This window comes from Silurus aristotelis (assembly GCF_946808225.1).
Source record: "Silurus aristotelis genome assembly, chromosome: 1".
Lineage (NCBI taxonomy): Eukaryota > Metazoa > Chordata > Actinopteri > Siluriformes > Siluridae > Silurus > Silurus aristotelis.
The window spans coordinates 15328725-15353784 of record NC_139574.1 but is presented as its reverse complement, the minus strand read 5'-3'; the positions used below and the strand labels follow the sequence as shown (position 1 = coordinate 15353784).

Sequence of the window (25060 nt, the reverse complement as noted above, 5' to 3'; positions counted from 1 at the left end):
GCATTTTTGTCACACTTTAATGTTTCAGATCATCAAACTAATGTAAATATAAGTAAAAGATAACACAAGTGAACACAACATGCAGTTTTTATATGAAGGTTTTTATTATTGTCGGAAAACGAAATCCAAAGCTACATGGCCCTGTGTGAAAGTGTTTGCCCCCTGTTAAAACTGAGGTTTATCACACCTGAGTTAAATTTCTCTCACCACACCCAGGCCTGATTACTGCCACACCTGTTCACAATCAAGAAATCTCTTAAAAAGGACCTGCCTGACAAAGTGAAGTAGACCAAAAGATCCTTAAAAGCTAGACAGCATGCCAAAATCCAAAGAAATTCAGAAACAAAAGAAAAAGAAAGTAATTAAGATCTATCAGGCTGGAAAAGGTTATAAAGCCATTTCTAAAGCTTTGGGATTCCAGCGAACCACAGTGATAGACATTATTCTCAAATGGCAAAAACATGGAACAGTGGAGAACCTTCCCAGGAGTGGCCGGCCGAACAAAATTACCTCAGAGCACAGCGACGACTCATCCAAGAGGTCACAAAAGACCCACAACAACATCCAAAGAACTGCAGGCCTCACTTGCCTCAGTTAAGGTCAGTGATCATGATTCCACCATAAGAAAGAGACTGGGCAAAAATGGTTTCAAGATGAAAACTGCTGCTGAGCAAAAAGAACATATAAAGGTTCGTCTCAGTTTTGCCAAAAAACATCTTGATGATCCCCAAGACTTTTGGGTAAATACTCTGTGGATTGACGAGACAAAAGCTGAACTTTTTGGAAAGTGTGTGTTTCATTACATCTGGTGTAAAAGTAACCCCGCATTTCAGAAAAAGATCATCATACCAACAGTAAAATATGGTGGTGGTAGTGTGATGGTCTGGGGCTTTGGAGTGTCCCAGTCTAAGTCCTGACCTAAATCGTATTTAGATGATGTGGCATGACCTTAAAAAGGTGGTTCATGCTCAAAAACCCTCCAATGTGGCTAAATTACAACAACTTTGAACCAAATCCTCCACAGTGCTGTAACACTCATTGCATGTTATCACGAACGCTTGATTGCAGTTTTTCCCTCAAGCCATCAGCCAACACTGAACTGAACTCATACACACACACATACACACACACACATTTTTGTTACTGTTCACTTGACATCTCTTTTCAAAAGGTTTACTGGCAGAGCTATTTTTTATTTTGTAATTAGTGTTTTGTGTATAAAAGCACTGTCTTGTGTTGTCTTTGCACTGTTTGCACCAGGTTGCACACATGCACTTACTAGTCCTTCGCCCTGTGTTTTCTGTTCTCTGTGATTTTTGTTGTATGTAGCATCAGGGTTCAGGAGGAACGTTGTTTCATTTTACTGTGTACTGCATCAGCTATATATGGTTGAAATGACAATAAAAGCTTCTTGACTTGACCGTTGTTGCTGCTAAGGGTGGCCCAACCAGTTATTAGGTTTAGGGGGCAAACACTTTTTCACACACGGTCATGTAGTTTTGGATTTTGGTTTTCCTCAATAATAACATTTATTTAAGAAACTGCATTTTGTGTTCACTTGTGTTATCTTTTACTAATATTAAATTAGTTTGATGATCCAAAACATTAAATTGTGGCAAAAAAATAAGAAATCAGGAAGTGGGCAAACACTTTTTCACGCTACTGTATGTTAATCTGTTTTTTTTTTCCTCTTTATTTATTTGACTGTCTGTGTTTGAAGTCCTTCTTGGAAAAAAGAAAATGTCTGTAGAAACTGATTAAGCTTAAAACCCTACCAACTTTTAATTATACGTTTGATTCAGTGTAGAATTAGTTATTAAGGCTGTGAACGTAAATAGATTACATTTAAAAAAGTTTTTTTTTCATTTACTTAGCGTTTAAGCAACGACTGCACCACGTGGTGAGAGTGGAGAAGTGAAAAATGGCAGAAATAGAGATGGCCTGTGTGACTTTCAGGTGATGAGACGTTGCTGTTGTCGTCATGTGGACACTGCTATAGGAGATTGTGTGCTCTCTTTTCTCGGGTGCTTGGTGCAGCCTTTCACTCCTTTGCTTCACAATCTGTGGATTTTGTGGAATTATATTGTTGTCTCACGTAAGTGAAACAATCTTTTTTTTTTTTTTACGGCGAGAAATAAATCGACAGTAGTTTATTGCCTTTGTTTTCTGCTTTGTGAAGTGCTTTTGATATATAATAGTAGGAATGTTTTTAGGTGAAATTGAATACAGTACGGTGGTGTCATTTTGGGAATAGCCTGCCGCCGCATTTTATCTTGTATTACTGCATGTGTGCAAGACCGAGGAATATGTCCTTATTATTTTCTTATGCTCATTTCTAAGTTTCTTTGACTAACCTGTAACGCTGTTGCCAAGAAAAATAAAAAAGCACGAGTTTTGGAAACCTGTCTGTGCTTATATGATTTCTGTTGCAACTGGAGATAGCGAGCTCTCCCTTCACCCAGACTCAACGCGTTACAAGGGCTTGTATCTAAACAGTAGCCAATCAAGTAACTCACTGTTCACTGTCTTCCTCCTTTCTTTCACAACTATTTCTCTCGGGAGTTTATCTTTTGTCATAGTCGTGCGTTTAAAAAAAAAAACTTTTTCTCCCGATGCCGTGCAGCTCAGAACACAGGTGAGGTGCGTTTTTTTTCCGTTTCCGTTCGGAAATTTCAATTGTCTAATGTTATGTCGCTCAGTTTTTTGGCTTAAAGTTTGTGAAACCAGGAAAAACCCAGGAAAAATTCATAAATAAGCCGCGGGGTTCAAAACGTGGGAAAAAAAGTACGGTAATAAAAAAATGCTATGCATAAAATGTAACATGGCTAAACTTTTACTGGCATTAATCAAAAGGTGTTGTGTCTAAAGCACAGAGCTTTTCCTAATTCCACTGCCACTATTGCTCTCAGTCACACAGCTCACTTTGAACCCAGATGTGTTTTGAATCCTGCATTCTTCATTTTCCAGTTACTTGTTGGATTTCTCGACTCCAGTAGAAACAGCAGAGTTAGCAAAAAGCTGGCTTTAACTGCACACATTTTTGTGCGGCTTCGTGAGTTCGTCTAGTTTCCGAAAGCAACACAGAAGGTTGAAGTCTATTTTCAATCTTGTGTATTCTCTGAGACCAGCAGGATGTTCACTTTATTTATATATTTTGTGGCTATAGTAAAGCGTAGTCAAATAGCAGACTACAGTGTTGGGTAAAGTGCAAAAAGGCTTAGAAGTGATGTCTTATAAGTGATCTTATCTCTTAAGGGCCAGTGTGTCAAATTTAGGTTTTGAAGAGTTTAATCATGATGGCAGCGTTTAAATAACCCAACAAAGTTTATATCTTTCAGTGAACATTGCTACAGGTGAGACTTTTACCTCAAAACCAGCTTTGATGCATGAAAATGCCAAAGTAGACCTTATCTCTATGATGGTTTAGTTCAACAGGATGTGTGTGTGTGTGTGTGAGGTTCTAAAATAGTTTGGCTGCATGTGCAAAAGCACATTTTAATCTAAATTTGTGATCGCAAGATTCAGTCTTAGCAGTTCTTTATTTAGAACTGTTATTTCTGTCTCCCTGATATTGTGGTTAAAAATACATTCTTTAAACTAATGACTCGAGGACCTCCAGGTTCTGTGAACATAGCCAGGGGATGCATTTTATTAAGTTAGGGCAAAGTAAATTACCGTTATCCATTATGAAAGTTATTATATTTATAATTAAAGTATTATAAGTGTTAACCTTTTTGTCTGTTACTCTGATTTTAATGGGCTCAATCCAACCAATAAGCAAGTAAACCTATAAATAATGTCTGCTTGAATGTAATTTGTTTGTCAATAGAATGTTCAGGAAATGAAGCAATATGCTTGTAGTAATTAGGCAAAATACGCACATTTAAATGACGTACATGACGTAGGCTAAATTTGTTCTGAGGCCATCTGTGGAATTTATTGACCCTGGTCCCTGACTGCAAAAGATTTTAGATGTTTCATGAAAATCAATAAAATTATACACTGGTCAAACACTCATTCATGCAATTGTCTGATTAGCCGATGGTGTAGCAGCAATGCAATGCATAAAGTCATGCATTCCACTCCTGTCTTCCATGAACAGAAAGCTGTGGCTGCAGTGGGCCAAGGCTCAACAAAACTGGACAGTTGAAGACAAGAAAAAAGTAGCCTGGTCTGAATCAGATTTTTGCTGAAAGACACAGATGGTAGGTTCAGACTTTGGCACTAACAGCATGATTCCACAGACCCAATCTGCCTTGTGTCAACAGTCCAGCCTGGTGGAGGTGGTATAATGGTGTGGTGAATATTTTTTTGGCAAACTTTTGGGGCTGTAATACCAGACATTACTTGACTGCCACAGACTGTTAGAATGTTTTTTTGCGGACAATGTGCATCCCTTCATTGCCAGAGTTAGAGTTTTCTTCTAATGTTTACTTCAAGCATGATAATGCACTGTGTCACAATGCAAAAATCTTCAACTGGTTTTATGAACACAAATATTTGAACAGGCTGTGACATTTTTCAGGGAACTTTCCAGTCACAAGATCTGAATTCAATTGAATACCTGTGGGATGTGGTGAAAGGAGTTTTCCAGCATGATAACGAACGTGAAAACACTGCAGGAGTTGCATGATGCAGTCAGGTACAACATGGACTAGAATTTCAAAAGTATGCATCCAACACCTGATGAAATCTATGATATGAAGTTTTAATGTTGTTATGAGAGCGAAGGGAGATCCTTTTTTATGTGTTTGATATACATGCTGGTTGACTTTTGCCCCACTTATATTCCGGTTGAATAATCTTTGTAGTTGCCTTAACGTGTTCTTGAGGTGTTCCATCATGTCTTCACCCTGCTTGGCTGGTTAATAAAAGGGGAGGTGTTGGGATTGTGTGAGGTTGTGTAATTTGTTCAGGTGGGGTGAAACTTACATATGTAGATTAGTCAAAGGTTTTGGGGTGTGACTGTCTATTCTCATGTTGTTGTTGTGTTATATTACTATATAGCCTAATTTCAGTATTTACTATTGGACTTTTCATCATTTCAGTTCACTTAAGAATTTCCAGAGCCTGTGCATGTTTATATCTGGCACTTGTGTAATCCTGGCTTGGGTATATTTGGTGCTGGTACTGGGTGGGAGATGTTTACATGTGATTGGTTCACAGTAGGGCTGTAATGATTTCTTAAATAATTCGATTACAAAAATCCTTCGAAGCAAATTAAACGGCGGAAAAGTTCGGGATCATTTCAAACTTAAAAAAGGTTACCGTTTTTAAAGGAATTTGAAATAGATTCCTTTACAGTCCCCCCCACAGTGGCATTGTGCAGCAGGTAGTGGAGCACTGGCGATAAACACACGGATTTAGTGTTTGGAAAATTTCAAGCAGCTTTTCCAGAGACCAGAAAACCACATTCCGATACTGTGAGATTTCATAAATAAATCCATGAGTGAGAATAATTGAGTTTCATTAAACGTTTCCCATTACTTATTTTACACGGTCATTGCAGAGGGACATTTTAAAAGTAAATGTATTTGTATTTTGATGTAATATCTATTTATCTATCTTGGTGAGACCTGAGATGTTGTATGGACAGTGGCTTTGAGTAAAAGAGCTGGAGGTAGCAGAGTTGAAGTTGTTAATGTTTTCGTTGGGAGTGACGAGGATGGATAAAATTAGAAATAAGTTTATTAGAGGGACAGCACATGTAGGACGTTTTGGTGACAAGGTGAGGGAGGCGAGATTGAGATGGTTTGGACATGTGCAGAGGAGGGACATGGGGTAAATTGATAGAAGAATGCTGAGGATGGAGCCACCAGGAAAGAGGAAATGAGGCGGTTTATGGATGTGGTGAGGGAAGACATGCAGGTAGTTGGTGTGAAAGAGGCAGATGTAGAGGACAGGGGGTATGAAGACGGATGATCCGCTGTGGCGACCCCTAATGGGAGCAGCCGAAAGAAGAAGAAGAAGATGGATGCAATTTTAGCTGTAAAAATGTCAATGTTTTCCTAAAAGAAAAACAAATGACTTGTTTATTTTAAGAGACCTGTTTTATTTTCTCTCTTATTTACTCTTTAATAAAGAAAAAGTACTTCTTATCCGTTTAATCGATTGAATAATCGTTAGAAAACTCGATTGCTAAAATAATCAATAGCAGCAGCTCTTGTTACAGGAATGCCTGGTTAATTTACACTTAAATTTGGTTTGCTTTTACTGCACTAAATTGTAATCGGTATAATAAGGAAGCCGTTCCTTATTCAGCCATATGTCTACATAAGGCTAAATTACCTTGCAGTGGATTTGAGCTGTAGATAGGATGCATAAACATAAAAAATGCCGCCTACTAGGAAAAAGGGATTTAAAAACAGCAAGAGATTGAATCATGATTGAATGAGGTGTATTGAATGCTGTCATGTAGGATGTCTTTATAAGGATGTATATTCGCACTTACCCTGTGCATCAGCTGCCAGTCTGTTCGAAAATGCCTTTGCTAAGAAACGCTGGCACAGTGTCTGTGTATATTGAGTTATGGTCTGTTATGCGTAACAGTTTTGATGTGATTTTCTAACAGGGAATAGCTTTTGAAATAAAAAAAATGTCTAGGTAATTCCCCAGTGGTACTCAATTTACCACGCTAGTGACTAGTTCATGGTTTCGTGCCAATGGTAACTAAGTGGTGTCTACTGCCTTACATACACAGTCATCTCATAACATTTACTTACAGGCACAGTCGTTAGATATCAAAGCACTGTCATTGGCCTAAACCTTTTAAAACTTTTTATCACACTGTATGAGAGAATGGCGTACTTCATGTCAGATTAAGCCTATATGATAAAGATCTTTTAATAATAGACAACGTCTGTGCTATACATATGTTTTCACTCTGTTCTCTAGCAGATATTAGTGTATTCATGAGCAAAAAACATTGAAACAAGAGCATAAAGTCATAGGGATATATTTTTCTGTCCATAACATGTTTTGTTCATGCGTCACCATCACCACTACAACATGAGTTTCGTTTAGGTTTATGCAATTCTTCTGTTAGTGGCTTTCAAAAGAGCATCATAGCGGTAGCCACATACTAAGATTTAATCAGATAACAATGTAAAAAAAAAAAAAAAAAACTGTTGTTGGTTGTCTTTAGTCTCTGGGCCAGCCACATTATTCTAAAACCATCAATCACAGTTCATGAAAACATTAATTTTAGTCCAAAGCCAGGTTTACAAAATTAGCATCGAGTCAGCTGGCATCTGCCCTTCCTTAGATTAGAAACTCACACCTGGTGTCTGGTAGCAGGAAATGTATTTAGAGATCTTTTAGGGGACATTTCATTAAAATAAAGCAAGTTGTAAAAATATATATTAGAATTAGACTATCCATTTTTTTAAATGGAAAAAGTAGAAATGGTAAATCCACTTTTTAGAGAATTACTTTCTGAATGAGAGGAAATTTACAGGCAGTTGTCGGAGTTCCAGTATCCTCATCTACTCCTGGAATTTAACACACTCTGTCCATTTTACACCCGTCTGCTGTCTGTGTGTTAACAAGTCTAATCATATCATGGGTGTAAGAGCAATAAAATACTAATTATGATATAATTCATTTTTCTGGTGAATGAAAATGTTTTTTAGACAGACTCTAAATGGATGTAGTTGATTAGCTGTGCAATTATACATCTTTAATATTATACAGAATGTTTTTCTTTTTGCATGTTTTTCTGTTCAATTGTTGATTCATTTTGTCAATACAAGTACAGTATCTCAAAGTACACCCCTCAAATTTCAGCAACCATTTTTTTTCTTGATTAATCAGGTAAAATAAATTGTATTTATTGAGTTGTTTTGCTTATTATAACTATATAAAACTGTAATTGTTTATGTATGCATGTACTTAAAAAAAAAATGCACATTTTTGTTACTGGAAAAACCAAAACAAAACAAAAAAACATTTGTTTTGTTTTTAATGTTAATTGCAGATTAAAAGTTGCCAACCATGCTTAAAATAATTCAAATAAAATATAATACAACATTGTTTTGACAGATTTTTGTTGAAAGAAATACACACATTTTGTGCAATTGTGAAGATATAAGCATCTAGAAATAATAATTAAAATAACTAATAATGAATTAAATTTTGTGTAATAGTTTAATGTTATATGCATAAATTAAATTCTGTTTACATCTTTCTGTTTCTGTTTACATCTTTCTGTTTACACTGCACCTTATTCTGTTACGACAGGTTTTACTGGCGGAGCTATTTCTATTTTTATATTTTGTGTATTGTGTATTGTCCTGCACTGTCCTGTGTTGTCTTGCACTGTCTTGTGTTGTCTTTTGCACTGTTTGCACCAGCTGCACACATGCACTTTATGTGGCGAGGATCTTAGTTCTCGGCCCTGTGTCTTTCTGTTCTGTACTGTTTGTTTTATGTTGTTCTATGTAGCACCTGGGTTCAGGAGGAACGTTGTTTCATTTCACTGTGTACTGCATCAGCTATATATGGTTGAAATGACAATAAAAGCTTCTTGACTTGACTTAAATATACAAACATTGAAAACAAGCAATTCGAACAGCCGCAGTAACTCATGTTTAAAAACACAAGTTACTGTTGTAGTGGACAAATGCTATACAAAGAGAATGGAATGGAGAAACGCAGCAAGCTAACAGGCTTGGATCAAAAAATAAATATGCATTAGTGAAAACCACAACGTCGACTAAAAAAATTTTATTGGTTACTGCTGCTGTTATTTGCTGCTTTTAGATTGTGTTTGTTCGCACCGTTTTATTTAAATCCATTACTATTTTGCTCGCGAGGTCTAATGCTCGAGAGTCATGCCAGAACAGGTCTTTGCCTTTACAGTTTACAGAACAGTTTACACAATAGCACTTCTTTAAACTATTTCATTTTTACATGATGAGGATTATACAGTTTTTGCTTACAGTGCTGATATTTCGCCTTCATCCATGACATCAGAGTGTTTTTTCCTGTGCTCGTGCATCATTGTGGTTCTTCCATGTCCAGGCTTCTTTGTTGTGTTTAATATGAAATGCTCCCATGCCTTGGATGACTTGGGACACACACTTTCCTGCAGCCGGTTGGCCTGTACTCTCTGCCATTTCACAAGGGGCTGTGATATCGTGCCGTCACGCAAACTTGTAACTTGAGCAAACCAACTAATCGATAATGGTGTTTGTTTTCAACGGATTTCACTATAGATTATTATCGATTTTATTAATTAGTTATTGCAGCCCTAATTCTCAAGGGAGAGTGCTATAAAAATAAAACTTGGATATATTTTAGTCATTGTGCAGCTTGTATAGCAGTATGGATTTACTGTCTTCTAAAAAATAACATACAGCCATTATTATCAAAATAGCTGGAAAAAAAAGTGAGTACACCCAAAGTGAGAACAGCTGTACATCGTGTAACCCTGCAAAGCCACATGTCCTATTTATCATGTTCATGTTTTTTGTCTGCTTGACAGGACCATACAAATTCAAGTATTTTGTATTAGAGCAGTTAAACCTTGGTGCTTTAAGTACAATTCTCTCATACTGATCACTGGATGTTCAACATGGCACCTCATGGTAAAGACTCTCTGAGGATTTATGAATTAGAATGGTTGCTCTCTACAAAGATGGCTGAGGCTATAAGAAGATCAGACCCTGAAACTAAGTTACAGTACAGTGGCCAGGGTCATACAGAGGTTTTCCAAGGCGGGTTCCCCTTAGAACAGGACTCGCAAGGGTCCATCAAAGATGTTAAGTCCTCATGCTGTGCATCAGCTGCAGAAGCTGGCTTAAAAAAACAGACTCGTGACATTTACTTTGCGGCATTTGGCAGACGCCCTTATCCAGAGCGACGTACAAAAGTGCTTTGAGTCTCTAGCAATGAATAAATCTACACTGGTACACAAGATTACAAACTTAATATAAATATAACTCTTGAATTCTTCAAAGCAAACTTGGAAAGTGTTAATTTAAGTGTTTCAGGAAAAGGAAGGTCTTTACCGGCTGCTTAAAGATAGCCAGGGACTCCGCTGTAGGGACATCTAGGGGAAGTTTATTCCACCATTTCAGTGCCAGAACAGAGAAGAGCCTTGAAGTATACTTACCTCTCATTCTGAGAGAAGGTGGTACCAGTCGAGCAGTTCTGGTGCTGTAATGAGTGCTGCCAGCATTGCTTTAGAGGTTGGAGAAGCAGAAGGTCCGCTTGTCAGTGCTCAGACCACACGCTATACATGCAGCAAGTCGGTTTGCATGGTCACCGGCCCAGAAGGAGCCTCTCATGGAGCTGACTCACAAGAAAGACTGCAAACAGTTTGCTGAAGACAACCTGTCCAAAAGCATGAATTCTTCTGTGGTCTGATGAGATTAAGATAAACTTGTCTGGTTCAGATGGTGTCGAGCATGTGTGGCGACGCCCGGGTAAGAGTATTAAAAAAATGTTCTTGCCTACAGTCAAGCATAGTGGTGGTAGCATCATGATCTGGTACTGGGGAGCTGCGGTTCATTGAGGAAGACATAGATTCCCACATGTGCTGTGACATTCTGAAGCTGAACATGATACCCTCCCTTTAGTAACTGGGCCTAGCAGCAGTTTTCCAACAAATTAAGCTGAAGGTGAAAGTGGTTGAGTGACCAAGTATGTCTCCAGACCTGAACCCTATTGAGCACCTGCGGGGCATCCTCCAATGGAACGTGAAGAAGCGCAATGTGTCTAACATTCAGCAGCTCTGTGATGTCATAAAGAGTATTCCAGCAACAACCTGTGCAGCTCTTGTGAATTCTATGCCCAGGAGGATTAAGGCAGTGCTGGTAATGATGGTGATCACACAAAATATTGACACTTTCGACATACGGACTCATGTTCACTTAGGGTGTACTCACTTTTGTTAAGAACTATTTTAAGAGGACAGTAACTGTACTGCTATACAAGCTGCACATTACTCTAAAATTAATCCAAGTTTCTTTTTTTTTTTGTTGCACAGAACAACCTCGATACTCGCGGGGGTTACGTTCTATGACCCCCTCGAGTAACAAAAAAGTTGCGAGGTTTTGACTTTTTTTTTTGATAGTTCCTTTTTCAAGGGGAATTGTACATGTACTGTACTGCAAACTCAACAAAAATTGTGAAGTACTTGTTTTATTTACTACTGTAAATGAATAATACAATAATAAAAATTTTTTTTTAATGTAATTTATTAGTACAAACTGCCACGCGCGGCTTCTCGCAAACTATCAGATTTTTCGCGAGTTACTTTTAGTCCGGTTCCAAATGAAAAGTCGCAAACTACCGAGGTCGCGAGTATCGAGGTTCCACTGTATTGTGCTTCAAGAAGATCTACTAAAATGTTTGCTGAAATGTGAGGGGTTTACCCACGTTTGTGAAATACTGTGTAATAAATATTTTCGCTGTCAGTTTCTTAGTACGTATTCTGTTAATAATATTTGAATCATATGTCCAATCACTTCGGAACTTGAACCTGTTACATTTTATTAAGCCCCATTGAATAATATATCGGTGTAATGTATGTCCATTTTATTGCCCTGTTTATCCTTATGCAGACAGTTAAGACATGAGTTAACAATGCTCACAGATGCATGGAGACCCAGAAAACACATCTTTCATCAATTAAGCATGCAGGCAACCTGATCCTCCAGCACTCTCATCACATTACCTCAACTAGAGCTGTGACTTGCATTTCCACATTCACATGTGAGCAGGAGCCAGCTTGGCATCTCCAACTGTTTTGCATATAAATATAGTTATACTGTGGTCTGTCAGAACACTCAATTATGACTGGCTTGGAAGGTGTGTGTACAAACCAGTGAATGCACAGGGAGTTCCAATCAGTTCAATCAGGGTTCTAAAAGAATGTGCTGTCTATAGTAACTTCGTTACAGTTGCATACAAAGTGACTGAGCTAAATTGATTATTTTTACATGTCAGTAGCTTATAAAGTGATTATGGCAATTTACCTGAATGGGCAGAGACAAAACTTTCTCTGACTGGAAAAGAGAAAGTTAAAATGAGAAATATAACAAAAAAGGCATAATGAGCAAACACCTGTATTATAAGTACAGATGTGACACACACATAATACCCCCGAACCCCCGGGTAACTATTTATCAAAATGTATTGAAATAAATGTCATCTAAACAAACTATTATACACTGGCCATCCAAAAATAAAAGTAATTACCTGGATTTAACTAAGTAAAAAGGTAAGAGTCTCCCATTGGATAATTACTGCATGGATGCTTATGTTTCAGCTGACAACAAGTTATTTTACCTGAACTGACGCAGTGACTAGCTTTGGGCTAAGAACCGTCCAACGCATTATTAAAAACTAAAAGGTTAGTGGGGAACCATCATCTTTGAGGAAGAAATGTGGTAAAAATAATCTTGAATGATCGTGATGATTTCCACACGCACAATGCAAAGGGAACTCAAGGGTTTGGGACTAAACAGCTGTGTAACCTTAAGAAAACCATTTATCAGTGAGGCTAATTGGGGTAAAAAAGGCTTCAATTTGCTAGGGAGCTTAAAGATTGGACTCTGGAGCAATGGAAGAAGGTCATGTGGTCTGATAAGTCCAGATTGCCCCTGTTCCAGTGGTGAAGAAGAAAGGTGGATGAACTGATGCACGCATCATGCCTAGTTTTCACCGTACAAGACTGTGGGGGCAGTGCTATGCTATGGGGTTGCTGCTGTTGGTCAGGTCTGGGTTCAACAACATTATGTGCCCAAAGAATGAGGTCAGCTGACTACCTGAATATACTGAATGGCCAAGTTGTTCCATCAATTGATTGTTCAGGGAGCATGAGACATCATTTTCACACATGGATTGGCCGCTACAGAGTCCAGACCTTAACCCCGTTGAGAATCTTTGGAATGAGCTAAAGGAGACTTTGCGCAGCGTTCCGACTATCCCATCATCAATACAAGATCTTGGTGAAAAATTACTGCAACTCTGGATGTGAAAAAATGTTGACATTGCAGAAGCTTATCGAAACGATGCCTCGGCGAATGTGTGCCGTAATCTAAGATAAAGGCGGTCCAACAAAATATTAGTGTGTGACTTTTATTTTGGATGGACAGTGTATTTGTATATTATATAGGCACAGGCAGGTCTTTTATTTATATATATATAATGTATGTATATATTTATATGTATGTATATGTGTGTGCTATATATACACACCAGGAATCAATGGTTACTAACACTTAATGTGAAGAATACTAGTGCTAATAAATTTATTAAAGCAGCTACATTTTTACTGATTAATATTTTAGAAATGTTTTGAAACTCTTGAAGGTGAATGGATGTTTGCCTGGAGTCTGCTTATGTGTACAATGTTTAGCTGTTGGTGTGTAGCGAGAGGACAGTCTCTGAAGGATCAGCTGTCTACTGTGGATTTAATGATGCATCAGCATTCCACAGAGAGAAGACGCTCTGCACCTGCTGCTGCTCCCTTATCCGAACACTGCTCTCACACACTGCCTTGAGAGAAGCACACACACACACACACACACACATACACAATGTTCTTGTTTTTTACTTTGGGTGAATTTTTTTTTTTTTTGGTTTGTTTTATAAATCACAAGACTGGTTCTGTAAGATGTCGCATTAGGAGAGGCAAAGAGATTACTCACTGTATGCAGGGATTTGTTCACACATGGATTCATTCACATTATTTCCTGAGCTTTTGTTTTTCCTCGGCCCTGTGCCAATCTGCCGAAAGCTTTGAGAGGTGAAGTAAAAGGCCAAGGAGGAAAAGCCTGAGAAACGGAACTTGTGATTACTTGCACAAAATGCAGGAAATCTCAGCTGGATCATATCTGACAGGACTTTTTTTTTTTTTTTTTTTTTTTTTTTTTTTTTTTTTATTCCCACATGTGCCAGGGGAAAAAAGACTTTCTATTATCTGATAGTTGTTATTGTAATGACTCAGTTGAACGGTACAGAAGTTCAGCAGTGTGGGTTAGTCATATTTGGAGTGATAGAGGCACATTTCCTATTTTTCAACAGAATTGTATTATTATTCAACAAGCTCATTAATAAATGTTTGTTAGTCTTGTTATGCAAACTTCAAGTTCTTCACCGTGCAAATCATAGCACAATCATTTAATCATCTTCAATAAATCCTTTATATTTATCAGGGTCTGATAAACTGTTTCACCATAGTCATTGTTGTAGATTTAATAAGTGTATATGTCAGTCTGTTGACTTCCCAGCCCTTAATCAGCAGGGAGGGAAGGCATCGTTAAAAAGGCCACCCTAAGTTGATTAATAGGGCGTTTTCTTTTGGTTTGACTGGTTGGAGGTTGGAAATTACAAGTTGCAACATAGAGTTGGATGAAGCATTCGAGCTAGGACCCATGTCTGAACATGCCTGTATTCAACAGTAAATAACATTGAATATTCCATAAAGAAATGGAGTTTGCTGTATGACAGACAGTAAAAGATGCCATATACACTGACTACAGAAGTTCGGACAGTGCAGCCAAAACCGAAATCAAAACACAAAAATCATAATTTTTGAATTTCTTTTTCAGACTCTAGTTATCACTACCGTTTAACATAAAATAATGTGCTGTAAACATTTCAATGTTTAACTTTCAGGCATTCTTTGAACACTCAAGCAATACGCGACTATCAACAGCTGTTCCCTTCTTCAGTTTGGCGTTAATAATAATAATAATACAAATAAAATGCAGATTGTTACAAAGAGGTAGCACTGGAGACTCGTAAATTGTAAAGATCACCATAAATAATTCTAAAGTTTTTTTTTTTTTTTTTTTTAAACAAAGGTATTTTTGTCTATTTTATACAGCTCTCTTGTAAGCTGCAATAGTTTTCTGATGCAATGTACGAGTTTGGAATCCTTACGGATCCATAAATCTTTGTTTTTCTTGTGATCAGACCAGGCCTGTATAAAATGCTTAGCAGAAAAGCCATTTCACCGAAAGGGGAAACTACATGGGATATGAACTGTGCAGGCACTTCTGGTTTCACCTTGCCTTCATTTTGTCTAGATGTATTTTGCCCTGTAAGCTGGACCACTGTTCAACTGGAGAACCAAATGCCAAAACAGGAGTTGCTAAGTATTAAGTATTTTCAACTTGTTGTTTGTTCAGTTGTTTGTTGCACAATGGGAAAATAAATGTAGCTAGTTATTGAAGTTGCTCTCCTACATGCCCCTGCAGTGGCCTACCACCTGTAAGAACATTGCTTTAGTGTATTATGTGATTAGTTCCTTTGTGTGATAACAAAATAGATAGGTCTGGCTTGATGGCTCATGTTTACAGAGCGCTGGCCCTAAGATCTACATTAGCCTGTAGACTGCATGTTTTCTGAATTGTCTTGAGGTCATGGCTTGAAGAATATTTTTTTTTAATTATGTTCTAAATTAAACAATTGTATTTCAAATAAAATTGCACTTGTTCTGATCAGTTTTAACCTCAGAAGGTGTTAAGTCTAAGGTTTGATTTAGAGCTATACCACTTTGACAATATTTAATCACTTTTTTTTCTGACCAATCAGGATCAAGAATTCAGCAACACTGTGGTGTGATGCTTTACAAGAGAGACCACACTTGTATTTCTTGTTAAACGAGATTGTGGTCAGTGGATTTCTGTGGACTCTGGCCATGACTGATTTATCTCATTATACTTTTCTGGTGAGAAGACTAAAAGTTTCACACCTGCTGCCATGGTTGTGAGTAGTAATGTAGTACTGGTTATGGAATGTTATTAGTTCTATAAATGTAGTATATAAATGTGTATATATAATGTGTAAGCCCAAGTTGGCTGAACAGCAGCACCATGCTTCAGAGAATAGGGTTCAGTGGAAGCCAGACTTTTAGCTTTAGAAACTACTTGCTTCAGTGCCTTTAGTGCCGTCCTGCCCTGCTGTTCTTTCATCGATGGAGCACATGGGAGCAGTGTATTATTAGTAGCTTTACTTTTTGATTTTACGTGTAAAGAGACACAGGGGAAGACTGTAGTGCGCTTCAGTTCAAATGTCACTTCCACTTCTGCTTCTCATTTTCAGTGATGGCTTTTATTGTAAACTTCTCTGTAGAAATGTTTACGTCAGATGAAGAGAAGATAAAGAAAATAGAATGATAACTTGTCCTTTTCTAGATGATTACATTTGTCGGGACACCTAATATTTAGAACAGCACTGAAGGCATCTTAGGTCGTAATTAACAATGAGCACACTTTATGATATATATATATATATATATATATATATATATATATATATATATATATATATATATATATATATATATATATATAATGATTATAGGTGAAGATTTAAAGTATTTGGACTCAGCAGTGGTAGTAGTAACAGTGAGCAAAATACAAACCAGAATCCAAAATATTTGTGCAATATCACGGTTATTTTATTTACAGGTTGTTAGATCTAGAACTGTGCCCGCTTTATATCATACACAGATCAAGTATTGTAATTGAATAAATTGCCTTCGTCTGCTGTGTCACTCTGCATGCAACTGTATCTGAAGTGCACTAATTTAGAACAGGCTTCCGGCACATACAACGGTTTGAACACACACCTTCCAGCCTTCATCATGTATTTATATGGACCATGAATACAATTGGGCAGAAGAGATTGATCCATTTTCTGTAACAGCACCTCTGACAGTAGGAGCAGCTACAAAGGTTTATATGAATGCACTCAGCAATACATAATAATTTTTACACTAACAGCTTATTCACAACAGCTGGAAATTGGGAAAGGGATATAATGATTGATATGGCAGATCTTTCCGACATTTATTTGGCATTTACAGTAGGAATCCTGAGTATCAGAGTCACTTTTAAAATTGCTGTGAAATGCTTCCTGATATAAATATGAGCTGTTTAGTGTCCCTCTGCGTTACATGGTTGATTACTCATTCTACAACAGCACCCTCTGTCTATCAATACCGGCAAAAAAAAAGAGTAGACCAGATATCAAAGAAATATGTTGCATTTTAGATTTTGTAACAAATGGCAAAGAACAGGATTTGGAAGAGAAATGCATTTTCGGAAATAGAAACATGAGTTATCTCCTTTCAATAAGATTAATTTAAATATATTTATATCCATTTCTAATCTTTACAATGCGAGTGTGACGTAAAATGTGTTGAGTATTTATTTATTTATTTTTATTTTTTTAAAGAAAACATTGGGGATACATAAATATCAGGTGCACATGGTATTGGAAGAGAAATGTGTTCTATGCCGTCCTATTCAGGCCCCTGAAGGATTGATTTGCTTTCTGTAGTGAGCATATTTCCATTTCTACAGACCAAGTTCTCAGGGTTGACTGGTTTACCATGTGTTACTTTCATGTCTTTAGAGAGGGGGAAGTGATTCAGCTGTGAGGAGATTCCTGTCACCACACGACTTGTTCCACATTTGCCTTGACTTGGTTTAGGTAAAGAGCTGAAGATGGAAAATTGTCATTTACATGTTTCAGAGTTTTATGTGGTGAACTCCTTTGGGGTTTCCAAAGAATTTGTGAATTGTTTCCTTCTTAGTCATTTCAAATAACTGCTGGTTTTTCTTTCTTAAGTGTTCCTTTGCTTTTTCAGCCATCCTTTTTTTTTTTTTTTTTTTTTTTTACTGAAAAACGAATCTTATTTGCGTTTAAGAAAAAAAGTTTGCTGCTTCAAATTAGACAGGTAGAGTTGCAGTTAGTAATCACACAAACAACACAACAACAGTGCATCTATTTATTGAAAATGCATGTACGATTACAGACACCATAGTAGCTCGTAATGTATACATATGTTTAAAACGTGCATGTCAAGTTAATTTTATTTTATTTTTTGTAAGCCCTTGCAGTAAGGCGGCTTTACCACAGGCAAAATAGACATTTAATGAAGGAATCAACCTCATAGTTCTCTTTTAAATTAGATTGTTCTCTGAAAAAAAAAAAAAAAAGAAATCCACTTTTATTCCTGCCTTCTCATTGAGTTGCCCTGAATGGAGACTAAATAGCACGTGTTACTGAGATCGAGTTTGCAGCCTCTGCAGTTCAGATCCAGACATCACATAATAACACTCATTAACAGCATTATCATTCCTGCGATGAAAACTTCTTAGTTCTACTCCGACCTGTGAAAAAAGAGAAATATTTCAATTGTATCATACCTTCATGCTGGGCACTGCATTAAACAACATGTGAGATGTGTGAGACGTGTTTGTAAGCAAGCCTCCACATGTACCTACGTGGGTGTGGGTGTATTAGATTATGGTGGTGTTTTTTAAGTGTGCTGTTCTTCTCTGCTGGATAAAACCTTTCACCTTTTTCGGGTTAAGGTGAAGACTCTACCAAAATCAATCAGTCCAGAAGCACCTTAGTCTGAGAATTATTTAAATTGTTGCTGTGCTCTCATGCTTGTGTAGAACACAATTCTTGTAATGTATTTCCTATTTAATTTAAATACATATTACATAAATAAAAACCTGGCTTAAAATTAAGTGACCTGAAATTATTTGTATTTCTAATATTTGTGATCATGATTTAAGGGGGGTTTGTTTGGTGCTGAAAACACCGAGGAGTTTACCTGTACTGTAATATATTAAAATAAATATTTGAGCAATGAAAAAAGAAAGACCTGACTGACTCAGATCTGCAGACATTAGAAGCGTAGTGCTCTGGGAACTTTTGCCCTTTGCTCCTTGTTCCCTGGTGCGACTTCCACCTTCGTTTTTAATAATCATTTAAAAAATGCTATACTTTTTTTTTTAGCTTTAAAGATAAGTGCAGCATTTATTGATATATTACAGTGTGGGTAATTATATCTGGGCAGAGTTGAGGATGGTTGATAACCATGTAGAGTGAAGGTGTTGGGTAAGGCTTTCTCTTTTGCACGATGGTGTAGTGATTCATGTTAAAAGTTAGGTGATTAGGTAATAATGAAACAAACAAACAAACAAAAAACGGTCATGACTTAAAAGAGGAATCATGAAGACAGCCTTCAAATTGCCACAATGTTGAAACTTTTAACTGACAGATTTGTTTCTTAAAATATTACAAACATTAATAGTGTTTTATTTACATCTGATTGGGAATTCTTCCTTCCTCCACTGAATAGGCTTTCTGTCTTTCTGTAGGTGGTGACATTCTAGATTTTTGAATGTAAGAATAAAGGAAAAATGTAAATTGTTATGATGTGAGTCTGATTAAGTTGAACAAATCAGATTCACATCATAACCTAATTAAAATTTTTTCCTTTATTCTCACTTTTTAATCTTTCTATCTTTGGAATTAAGATTTGTATTATTATTATAACGCGCATAAAAAGAACTAGAAGTATCATTTAATGTAATGAGTTGCTAAGTCCAGTGTATTTTGTATAACGTATTGACTCTCTCTTTTTTTTCTTCTGGTTTGCTAGGTTACTGAAAGATGGTGGATCGCTTGGCAAATAGCGAAGCTAACTCCAAGCGCATTGCAGTCGTGGAGGGCTGCTTTGGCACAGCTGGACAACCACTGGCCATCCCAGGCCGTGTGCTTATTGGCGAGGGCGTTCTCACCAAGCTGTGCCGCAAAAAGCCCAAGGCCCGCCAGTTTTTCCTCTTCAATGACATTTTGGTCTATGGCAACATCGTTATCCAGAAGAAGAAGTACAACAAGCAGCACATCATCCCACTGGAGAGCGTCACTATCGACACAGTGGCTGATGAGGGTGAGCTGCGTAATGGCTGGCTCATCAAAACACCAACCAAGTCTTTTGCGGTGTATGCCGCCACTGCCACGGAGAAATCTGAGTGGATGAATCACATCAACAAGTGTGTGTCGGACCTGCTGGAGAAGAGTGGCAAATCGCCCACGGGCGAGCATGCAGCAGTATGGGTGCCTGACTCAGAGGCGTCAGTGTGCATGAGATGCCAAAAGGTGAAGTTTACGCCAGTCAGCCGGCGCCACCACTGCAGAAAGTGCGGCTTTGTCGTATGTGGGCCTTGCTCTGAGAAAAAGTTCCTGTTGCCCAGCCAGTCATCCAAGCCTGTGCGTGTATGCGAGTTCTGCTATGAGCAGCTCTCTACAGGGGCGACTCTGCCACCACGTTCGAACTCGTACAGTCGCACCAGCAACATGTCTGAGGATGAGGATGAAGACGATAGCAGTGACTGAGGGAGGAGAACCTTTGCGTTTGCTATTTTAGGAATATCATCTTCAGTTCAGGTCCCAGTGCTTTAGTGTCTTGCGTTTTTTGAACCATCTGAAATGAGCAAAGATTCAGTGAGGGTTTTTGTTGATTAAATTTTTTTCAGAAAAATATAAAATTGCATAAATAAACTTACCCTGAAAGCATCGACACTATATGCAAATGAGAGAAATCCAGCATGAATCCTATGCTCTTGAATTCACAAAGATTACTTGCAGGATCACTAAGCCTTTTTTAAGATTCCATTTGGCAGAACTGTAGGAATTCTGAGCAATCCCATTTGCAAATAACATATCATTTTATTTTTTTCAGCAGTCCATAATATTTTCTAACGAATTTCCTTGTTAAATCTCCCCCCCAAAAAATATATAAGAAACCATTTAAATCACCCTGACACGGAATGGATGGTTGGCACCTATTTTACACCAGATGTTCCAACCCTCCTTCATCAAAAATGCTTCCAAGTTAATCACAGTCTTTGTTTCTTGAGTTTCATATCAGGTACACAAGAAAATAAAATGGTTCACTACTGTGACTTTTTCCTAAAACACACATCTCTAAATAAGTGTGTAAACATGTTAAGATTATTTGCTAATTTCAAGCTCTATGTACAGCTGAATTTATTTACTTATTTTTTTTCCAAATAATAATTAGTAATTTTTCTTTCTTTTTTTTTTACACAAATTACTATTTTGTTTACCAACGAATCATAGACTGCTATGGCACTGTTTTTTCCACAGTTCACTCAGCTGTTTCGGTGCTGATGATATTACTTTTCTAGCTGTACCCCTACCAGGACCTGTATTTATTACAGTGGGGAAAACAGAAGAAATATAGAAAGGATAAATATTTTTTTTTTTTTTAAGAGTTTATATGTAAAACTTTATCTCCCAGTTAGTTCATCCTTTATAATAATACTCTTTGCTAATGACAAATCAAAATTGTTTGAGTTAAATGTATATATTGTGATTTTATAGATAATAATAAGTCGTCGTCCCAAAATGTAACCCAACAAAGGCCTTTAATGCCACAGTGCCTTCTGAAATATTTTTCTGTGGAAATGATTGAACCTATAAAAGAAATGTTCTGGTCTATTAGCAATTAGACTTTATTCACTTGAAATCTGACTTTGTATTTAAACTCAAGTAAAGCTCAGAAGGAACATAGATGAGTGCAAAAGATACTTTAGACTCCAGTTTATAGTTTGCCAGTGCTGTCTGGAGAGTATTTAACAGAAGATCTTGTTGCCATCTTGTTAAGTTAGTGCTATAGTCCATCAGAACTGGGTGCTGAACTTCAATAGAGGTTGACGTCCTCCTCCCAGAAGTTCTCCCGGTGATTCTAGTTGGGCTACACTTCAATGACCCGTGTGGTCACACCCATGTTTCAAACAGGAATTGAGATGAAGAGCATTATAAGGAACATTGCCTTGCCTTGTTCTACATTTGGAATCACACACATGACTAAAAATGCACTAATACTTTGGGTGTAATGTAATCATTTCTAATATTGTAAGACTGTCATGATCTATCTTATGTGTAATTCAGAGCATGGACTTCAAGTAGAATTGCAGTTAAATATGCAAGATTATTCTGCGTTTGTTCATTTTGTTAGCTTTGTCTCTCAGTAAGGATTTGTCATATGACTTTCACAACTGACATTGAAAAGGGAAATTAAATGTTTTTTTGTTTTTTGGGCTGAGACTGTTTGAGATCTCTACATTTATATGCAATGAGAAAATGAATATCAGAAGGCAAACATTTGTTTCTTAGAAATTAGTTTGTATTATAATTTTACTTTTGAATCACTGCAGACCTGAGGAACTACTGTACAACGTCTGTCTAATCGTCACCTTTCAGTCCAACCTTTTTTGTATGTTGCATGTGTAGATATTTCGTTAATAATTTTCAGCTCCAGCCCAACAACTACCAGCAATTTCTTGTGTCAATTAATCAGACAACGTGCAAGGTCAGCACACACAGGAGTTGCAGTCGAGTAAAGTGAAGTATTGTGACTAATCTTCAAACAAGAGGATATGAACATCTGCTTGCACTAGTTGAATCCTGTACCACGTACCAAGTCAGTATGATGAAGATGGGGTTCTGCTATTGCATGGACCACCTGTCTGGATTTGAACTAACAACAAAACCAGTTCAAACTCATAATTTCATAGTGATGTGAGTTGCTTGGCTGCTTGATCTTTAATTCTTACAATATTTGCAAAAGTATGTGGTTTTGTTTTCAACAAGTGCAAATGGGAAGGAGTTGCAAGAGAATTTTCATTATTTATTTGGTAGTGTATTTTCCTCATTTCTTTCACCAGTCTGTCTCATCATTGAGAACTTTAAAAGGGCTCAGAGTTGAATGTAACCCATCATATAATTGTTAGATACTAATTTTTAGGAACAAATATACATGTATGTATGTATATATATATAAAAAAGAAATTGTTTACAATTTGTTTGGTTTGGTGTTGTGCACTACACACAGATGGATTACTACAGTTCGTGGATATCAACAAACAATCTTTCATGTTTCATTCATAATTGTGATCTGGAGATTAGCACAAACACACGGAACACAACACATGGATACAACCGTGTCATTTTGCATGGCTAGATTTACGACAAACTATATTATTCGGTACTAATCAGTTAGACCGCCATATTTAGAAATAATTATAAAAAAAAAAAAAAAACAGCGGACACTAGCCCAGCTAACAACCTAAATTTTAAATATTTTAAATGTTTACAAAGTTTACCATTATCACTATAGCTAGCTAGCTAGCTCAAATAAAACTAGCTAACAACTGCTAAGATAGTTCATCACTGATTTACTGCACACTTCTACTATTCATGTGATATATATGGTATTGTGCAATGGTTTTAGGCAGTTGTGAAAAAAATGCTGTATAGGGGGAATACTTTCAAAAATAAAAGCGATTTATTATTATCAACTAAAGAAATGAAAAGTAAACGAACAGAATTCCAAATCAATATTGGTGCGACTACCCTTTGGTTAACAAACTAAACCAAGCAGGTGCTAATGATCATCAATTTCATGTAGGCTGAAACACAGTAATGAACTGAAACAGAAACAGCTGTGTAGGAGACTTAAAACTGAATGATCAGCAAAACCTTGCTTCTAAGGTGAAGTGTCGCAGATTATACACTATGGCAAGACTGAGCACACAAAGATAGTTATACTGCATCAGCAAGGTCTCTCCCAGGCAAAGATTTTAAAGCGCACAAGTTGTGTTTAAGCTATTTCGAGAAGCACAAAGAAATGGGCTCTCTAGAGTACCAGTAGACCTTGGTCCACCAAGAAAACTTAATGCAGCGGATGAAAGAGCATCATGCTTATTTCTCATCAACCTCGAACGATGTCCAGCAGTCCAATCAGGCAGAAACCAGTGGGACAAAGGTACACACATGCTCTGTCTAGAGAAATAGACACAACAGAGCCCTTATCGTAACATCATACAGTCTGTCTTGGATTACATCAAGAGACAGATGGATTTGTCTACTGGATTTTCCATCAGTTAGATGTTTCAGAACATGTAAAAAAAAAAAAAAAAAAAAACAGGGCAGTGGTAGTGGAACCCCTGAGTTAGCGCACCTTCACACTAAACAGGTACGTAACCTGGAGACAAAACAATAAATGATAAAAAAAAAAAAAATCATTAAGACCAAATTAGCCATGGATACGCAACACATTTTCAGTGCTGAACTACGATATCTGGAAGAGGCGCCATCTTGGGCTAGAAGGTGAGGGAAATAAAACAGAATAAAGCGCCACCTGCTGTAAGGTTGGTGTTTGATTGTTTAGAACGGAGTTTTATGAACTAGTTTTTTACCCTGTCTGATAGGTCACTTAGATGAAATGGGTTAAATCGAAACGTCAAAAACAAGAGGTTTTTTCAGAGGAGATGTATGTCTCTATGTAACCAGAATAAACTCTACACAATTAGTATAAATACTGGTAAAGTGGGACGTTTAAGATCAAACCTCTGTATCTCTGAACCCTATGAGTTCAGTCCTGGAAAGTAACAACCAAAACCAAAAGGATTGTGAGAATAAATGTTAAATAAAATGGCAGCTATATTAGGCAAAACGTGTCGATGAAAAAAAAGTTTGTAAATGTAATTTACACGAACTTTATTAGGAAAATCTGTACATTCATATACACTTTGTGTGTGTATGTTGAATTTATACAAAAAAAAAGAATTCTTATCACTTTATTTAGTTTAGGGCATAAGGTATTTATGGTTTTCTTTTCTTTCTTTCTTTCTTTCTTTCTTTCTTTCTTTCTTTCTTTCTTTCTTTCTTTCTTTCTTTCTTTCTTTCTTTCTTTCGAAACAGACAGAGGAACCCTGTAATTCATTAAGTACTTTTGTTCTCCAATTGTTGTGATTTAGGATCTGCACTACAAACTACTGGATGGAGTAACTACTGGATGGACACCTGCCATCTGAAACCTTCAGATACATTTGTGCTTTTGTACAAAATACATAAAAATTAAAAATCCAAAAAATTGATTTTGACTGGAGTCAGTTTACTTTGCAATCATCTATTTCAATCATGCTTACTTACCTCAACACAATAATTCAAAGGAAAGTCACTGTATTGTCACTATCACTGTATTTCTTCAGTGCAAGGGAAAGTGAACGGAAACAAAAACTGCTACTGGATCTCATTTATTCTTTTTCTTCCAGCTACATCACAAAAACAACCCATGTTACACCCCTTAGCTTAGAGGTCAAAGGGGGAACATAACAGGACTGTATATCAATTGTGTATCATAAAGGATATGATCTTTTAAAATTGGAAACCTCATATATATATATATATATATATATATATATAT

The 25060-nt window shown here is 36.9% G+C and overlaps 1 protein-coding gene and 1 long non-coding RNA gene across 4 annotated transcripts in view; both read left to right on the top strand.

Moving 5' to 3' along the window:
• plekhf2 (pleckstrin homology domain containing, family F (with FYVE domain) member 2) overlaps window positions 1-22651 on the top strand; it is a 29119-nt gene extending 6468 nt beyond the window's left edge. The window contains exons 2-3 of one of the 3 annotated variants that reach the window (XR_014534765.1): window positions 4103-4205; window positions 4526-8149. Coding sequence is in view for 2 of the 3 variants with exons in the window: in XM_083549078.1 (XP_083405204.1) it covers window positions 19435-20160 (726 nt within the window). In the remaining variant the exon portion in view is untranslated. Of the gene's footprint in view, window positions 1-4102; window positions 4206-4525; window positions 8150-19423 lie in introns of those variants that run through there. The other 2 variants (XM_083549078.1, XM_083549077.1) reach the window with 2 other exon arrangements.
• A 515-nt stretch (window positions 22652-23166) lies between these two features.
• LOC310730743 lies at window positions 23167-24731 on the top strand. The gene is made up of 3 exons (XR_014534942.1): window positions 23167-23412; window positions 23447-23961; window positions 24612-24731. It is a non-coding gene; the product is annotated as an uncharacterized lncRNA (long non-coding RNA).
• Window positions 24732-25060: the final 329 nt, after the last annotated feature.